This window comes from Phaethon lepturus, unplaced genomic scaffold (assembly GCF_000687285.1).
Source record: "Phaethon lepturus isolate BGI_N335 unplaced genomic scaffold, ASM68728v1 scaffold51323, whole genome shotgun sequence".
NCBI lineage: Eukaryota > Metazoa > Chordata > Aves > Phaethontiformes > Phaethontidae > Phaethon > Phaethon lepturus.
Genome location: NW_010530790.1, coordinates 3,571 through 10,095, shown reverse-complemented (window position 1 = coordinate 10,095; position 6,525 = coordinate 3,571). Strand labels below are relative to the sequence as shown.

General features: G+C 40.4%; 1 protein-coding gene across 1 annotated transcript; it reads right to left on the bottom strand.

Annotated features, from left to right (window-relative positions):
- Positions 1–402: 402 nt before the first annotated feature.
- On the bottom strand, positions 403–5,791 carry EIF3J (eukaryotic translation initiation factor 3, subunit J). Its single transcript, XM_010284362.1, has 7 exons — positions 5,786–5,791; positions 5,366–5,423; positions 5,021–5,112; positions 4,418–4,532; positions 3,194–3,352; positions 2,111–2,184; positions 403–625 (listed from the first exon to the last, which is right to left on the bottom strand). The coding sequence occupies exons 1-7, from the start codon at positions 5,789–5,791 to the stop codon at positions 497–499; spliced, it is 633 nt and encodes a 210-aa protein (XP_010282664.1). The 3' UTR covers positions 403–496.
- Between the last annotated feature and the right edge of the window lie 734 nt (positions 5,792–6,525).

Below are 6,525 nucleotides of genomic sequence, written 5' to 3'. Positions count from 1 at the left end.
ATACCCTCGCTCTGAAGTTAGCAGTTCCCCTTCACAATATACTGAAAACCTCAAGCTCTAACTTAAGACAAAGCAATTGTAATACTACGTGCACACCATGCCCTTGCTGCAAACTGCTTTCGTTCATCAAACAAGTCATTCAAGGAGCTACAGTTAAGGCCTTGTCACTGAAATGTGCTGGTAATAATAGTTCGCCGTGTTGAAATTCATTTCCAATTTAGTGGCTGTTACTATAAAACCAAATAGCAACAGTTACCATTATGAGAATTTGGGGTTTTTAACTGCAATTTACATAGCTTTTAAATGTCTTCATTCTAACCCCTGACCAGAAGAGGAAGCCCAGTGCTTTACCACGGACCCATCAGGAGTTGAACCACCAGCACAGAGATACTGCAATTTTGATTGTAGCATTTGGCAGAATTTAAAGGAAGATAAGTTGTGCTACATGTTTAAGGGATTATGGGCAACAGAAAGACAACAGAAGGGGAGATAAATGTCACATGAAGTCTTCAAAGTCTTGTACGTATTCTCCATCGTATCCTCCGTAATCAGCCAGGTCATCTTTCATAGTAGCCTTTAAACCACCTCCAGGCACAACACCTTTTTTCTTCTTTTTGGCTTTATTCTGCTTAAATAGGAAAAGCATGTTCACTTTAAAAATCCATACTAATTTGTCATTACTCTAATTGGAATAATGCCACATGTCTTTGAGGCACGAGCATTCATGCACCCGTGCGGCAAGTGCTCAGTTGCAGCTTCGACCCCTGCATTTCATCCCGCAGTGCAACCTATTCACGGTAAAGCTCTGCCATTCTCAGGTGTCGCGCAGCTCCCTGCATCGCGTACCTGCCCACATTTTGTCCTTCCTCCTATTTTACCTAGACTTTAAACAAGTAGAATAACTAAATAAATGCAGAGTCTACTGCTTCGTTTTGTGAAATTATCGATTTAATTAAGGAATTTAATGTGACTTTTGTCACCAGAGTGGCTGAGTATCCTCCTTGCAAAAAACTGGAAGTCCTAAACAAGCTTTAGAGAACATTCCACAGTAAAGCTCTTCGTTACTGGATTGGTGTACTTGTACCTTTCAGTGGTTGAACAAACTAATTTACATGAAAAGCTCGGAGAGAAGAGTGTAAAAATAGGAAGTATACGGATTTGTTCCTTTTAAACTTGTTTGGTTCAGTAAGTCCCAGGCTTCTCTCCAAAGTGCAGTTCATATTAAAGAACCAGTTTATCACATTTGCCAAACTCCAGACTTAATGCATCAAGGCTGTACATAAAGTTTGTTTTGCACTGAGGTGCTTCTCTCAGGCCTGGGGAGCTAGACTGGCACCACAGAAGAACACCTGCCACTGGAGCAGTTTCTGCCTAAAAAGTTTCCCATTTTACACCGACAAGTTACTACTCACATTGGCAACGCTCTGTCTGCCATTTGTTTCCTAACAATCCTCCAATTTGATTTAAAACATACCAAAAGACTTGTGCTATGAGTCATATTTTCTGCTCGAATTTGTTGCTATTAATTGAATCACTAGATCACTGAACTCCGACCTACCTAGAGTTTTAACATATGCTATAAACCACAAGGTCTGCATCAGCATCAGTTAAGCTACTGCATCACCGTTTAAAACTTACCCTTTTCCTTGCCTATGCAGTTACCGCTCCTTTAGTTCGCGTGACAGCGTAAAAATCTCAGTTATCTGCTATTCAAAATCCCAAACTTGGCAAAGATCTAAGTTCCTTCCACAGATTGGCATTATATTGGCATGTGGCTCTAAATGAGGCTGGCTCCTGTCCTCAGGATATCCCTGTAAGCCATTTTAACTCCACGACAGTGTCAAATGGAACAAGGTTAGCACGTAGCTAACATTTATGTAAATTAATCAAGGTTTTGCCTGTGATCTCTAGATTCAATCAACTCTTGATTACCTCACACAGTGAAGAGGATTTAACACTAAACCAGTATCCAAGGTTATAATTTGATCTCCTGCTACCACCTATAACAAAATCAGCAGTTCTAGTCAGTGTGAAACCTATTGCCATCTTCTAGATCAGCCCCTTCAGCAGGTATTGTTATTGCTGCAGAAACACACAGAAGTCTTCTTACCTTTTCTTGTTTTTGTTTTTCACTGCATAGTACTGTCAAAGTATTTGTGATCTTTTTCAAATCATCAATTTCCACTACATCGGCAGGGGGGAGGAGAAAAAAAAAATCCCTCATCAGTACTGTTCTTAGAAGGCAGTTAAATAATCTAACATCAACATTCTCTAAAAATAAGCATTAGTAATAAGTATAGGCAGCTACTTGATTTAAATGAGCAAAATACAGACTGGGTAACTCTGGTCCTTATAATCACAATTACTATTTCAGACAGTCCCTATAAGCAGTGCGGATGTTGTAGAAGGTAAAAACTTGCAAATTAAGAGTTAGTGAACTCAAAAGTCTTAATAAGGTGGCATTCAAACAGTAAAATCTACCAAAAGGAGCAGTGGATTATCAATAAATTATTGTTAACGATAAACGGTCCAAGAGGTCGTGAGTCCTTCACTTCAGAAGATCTGGAATCCGTTTGAAACGCAAGTTACCAGCTCCAGTCAGCCAGTGAGCACTGTATTTATACAGCACTAAATAGCATCAAGTTACTACTTCACTGAAGGACAACATGTGTACAGTACAGGAAAAGACCTCAAGCAATGAGTTCACCAAGTACTTCAGCCTACCAGAGCAACGGAAAAAAATGAGTTTAAGTTAGTTTTCTCTCTGTATAGTTGAATTCCAGAACAATCTCTTTTGCAGTCCCAGAATTACACGGACTCAATTTTAGAATAGTTTCCTTCCAAATGAGGTACTCAAGTTATCTGGCTTAGAGAATTATTATTACTATTATTATTATTGAAATGGCTTCCAGAAGAACATGCAAGATTTACATCAGCATAAAAATTCACTTTTTAAAGTGACTTGTCTTCAACAGACATGCAGAAAGCCTAACTCTTGGACAGGCACACAGTCTGTAATAAAGTTGGTTGGAATAGAATTGGATACTAGTCAGTGAAACAGATTAGTACTTCATTTAGTATAAACTACATATATCAATCTTGATTTAACATTTACTGTAACAGCATGTTTTCAACTTCAAGTCCATTACAATTTGGTAGCAGTGTATTCCAGGATGTCTTCTGCTTAACTTACATGAAATACATACGTCTCGAACTAATGCTTCCAAAAAACTGGCATAATGTAATGATTTTTCATACTGTGTAATTTTCTCTTTTAGTAGTTTGCCAAATTCCGTAAAGTCATCTTTTGAAGAAGGATTCATGGCATCTATTCCACAAGTGTTATTTACACCTGCATGGAGACAGAGGTATTATAGAAAACATTAGCTGTGATCCCTAAAAGATGACACCAGAGGAAACAAGTAACCTCAACAGTTCCTAACCTCCACTGAAGCCTTACAAAACCAAAGGTGAGGTTTGCTCGCTCACTCCCCACTGGCTTCTGCCACACAAAAGCTAACAGCCTGAGTTACTAGCCTGTACAGAAAGGTATTTTGCTGCAAAACTTCATAATTTGAACCAGCTATTCCTGTTCTCTGAAGCAACATGCACTACGTGAAGCCCCTTTCCTCTTAAATAAATGATTTCTGTCTTGAAAGGGCAAAATTTAGTTTTTTCTTTGCAACTGTATTCAATGCAACCCCCTTCCCAAGGCACTGTACTCTTTCAGAAGACTCAGAGAGCAGAATTTTCACTGAGTAATAAGCTGTATAATTCACTATAATGAAGGAAACACGCTTTCATGTTTGAAGAATGCTGCTATGAATCAGTACCTTTGCTAGTTCTGTCAAAGCACAAAACCAGAATGATCTGCTTTAAGTCTACTTTGTCTACACCAGGAAACAAGCTCGTTCCACTAACTTAACTGGCTTTCTCAACGTCTAGCCTATTGCATAGATCGCCTGAAGTAAAGCATGCATGAGTTCTGCTGTGCCACGCTTGTCCAAAGCCTCATTAAATCCATGCTGTAAAGCACCTCAGAACATTGAGACACAGCGCTTTCTTTTTTTTTAATTTTACACACTCATCTTTTTACCAGAAGTACAAGTATGTTGGAAAATTTAGTCAGCCATCTTCTTCCTATAACCTCCTACCATGACATGTTAAGAAAAAGCACCTTCTAGTCTAAAGATATTTTTGTGGTTCTTGCAATTAGTACCAAGTACCAGGACATGCCTCCAGTAGCTGGAATTTAAACCCCTCCTTATTCACAGTAACACAACCTGCACATGCTCCGACAGTCAAGTCCTGCTCAGTTCTTTTTGCAGGGTATCCACACAGAACAGCTGTATTTAGAGGATACAGCGCTTTTGTGCTGCTGCAGTTACATGGACTTGCTGGACCCAGGCACACTTACCAAATGTTTCTTTTGCTAACTCAAGGTCTGACTCCTCTTGTAACTTCTTTAGTCGTAGTTTGTCTGCTAACTGTTCTTCTGGGGTAAGTTCTTTATGTTCCTCCGGTGCCTCTAACTGAATTAAAAAATGTATATAGGGAGAACGTTATATTTCTTACCCTTGCGCAGAAGTAGTACAACAAATCACGTTTTTTCCAGTGCCACTTAAATAGCTTACTTCTGCCTGAAGTCAGTACACCTCAAGCATGTACAAACCTGAAAACCATCCCAATGAAGTGTAACAATACCGCGCTGTTTAATAAATTGTTCATTTTACAAGAAGTGGGAAGAAACACCTTAGTTCTAAGTTTCACGACTGCATGTTTTATCATGCGGTGCATACGAAAGAAACAGAGATAAGCATTATTTCAATGACTGGTTAAATTACAGAGAAATTAAAGCTAACATCCCCAAGATGTTAGGAAATACAAGACTTACCACAAAAACAAGACAATGTTTTACCAGACTAGTCAAGAACTTTACAGGCCTTGTACAACCTCAAAAAAAAAAAAAATCAAACCTGCCCTCTAAATTTTATGAGACCTGGAAGAAATAAGGAGTTACCCTTTTTTTCAGCTCCTCTTGCTTTTTCTTCTGTAGCTTTTCCTTTTCTTTTATTTTTTCTGCTATTTTCTTTTTTTCTGAAACTTTTGGTTCTGTAAAACATTGAACAACAGAGCACTCAGGAGTTCTACCGATTCTTTTTTTCCCAGAAACTATAGAAAAACTAATCAAAGAGAAAGCCATAGAGCTCAGTTACTGGAATCTGAACACAGAGTTAAAAGACATGCTTTGTCAAAAACAAAACCAACCCATTAAGTGGTTTTGATTCTTCAGATACACTCGAGAAAAAAACCAGTGTCTGTTCTGACGCCGTGTACGGAGCCACATATTCCTTTTAAGTCTTACCTTGTTTTATCTCTGTCTCCTTTACCTCCTCCTCTTCCTCCTCATCATCCCAGTTATCCTACAAAATAAATTTTAACTAAGATTCTTTTACAGATACCTAAACAAGAAGAAAGTAACAAATACAAAGAGCAGCAGCTTACATATAGCCTCTTTAAATGCTCGCATATTCATTAATCTTAGGTACTGGAGGTAGGCAGAGGGGAGGAAGTCGCGAGAGCTGTACCACAAGGGCACAGCTTATGGGAGTGGGGAGCAAGATGTTTCAGGACCAGTTCTTACCATCAAAAAGGAAGCTTTTATTCAAAGAATCAGAAAGCTCATGTCAATATAGTTACAAAAGCAAGATCATGAACAGTCAAATCAACACCCACAGTAAAATTGAGTTCATTAGAATTCCTTTTATTACACATTACAACATACTGGCATGTCATCGGATGCATGCATGTAGTACAGCCACCGCTGGAAAGAGACAACTCGGCTGAAACAATTTTAAACCAGAACACGTGGCCACCACCTTCCGAAGACCCATTGCTTCCCAGATACCCTCCCAGAGCGGAGCGACACCAGCGTGCCCCTCTCCCCTCTGCTGGGAGAGGCATCCGAGTGGCCTCACGTGGAACTGTGGCGCAGGGCCGAGCACTGACCCAGACCTGCTGCCGGCACAACGCGCAGCAGTCAGGGCCGTGCTGTGGGAGCGGCGACAGCGGCAGTAAGCAGGCAGAGGAGGATGCAGGGAGCCCAGCTTCAGGCAGGAATACCAACTTTTAACAGCCACAAGACCACGTTTTTGACCAACGACTACCGCTTTTTTTACAAGCAAAGGAGCTATCAAAAGACTCTTCCCACAGACAAATCACTTAAATGTTCTCCAACAGCCATCACGTTCTCAAGCGTATTTTCAAGCAGTCTCAGCTGTGGTGTTCCCAGTAACTCTCTGCCTCTAGTTTTGACCTTCAGCAGGTCCAAGATTCATGGTGGTCCTCGGCTACCATGCTGCACGCCTCAGCGTCAGCCATCGCTCACAGCCCTCCTTCCTTTCAGAGCCACTGTCTCCCACTCCGCACGGCCACTGTCCTGTACCCAGGTGGATGATCCCTGGTTCAAAACACTACATGGTTCAAACAAATACTGAGGAAGCATCGTTTTCTACAGAACTGACT

Bases quoted from the DNA above. Each gene is read 5' to 3' on its own strand.
- EIF3J (XM_010284362.1), bottom strand. The intron at 4,533-5,020 runs GTAACTCCTTAT...TTTTTAATTCAG, and splicing joins AAGAGGAGCTGAAAAAAAGG to TTAGAGGCACCGGAGGAACA. The intron at 2,185-3,193 runs GTAAGTTAAGCA...CTGCCGATGTAG, and splicing joins TCGAGACGTATGTATTTCAT to TGGAAATTGATGATTTGAAA.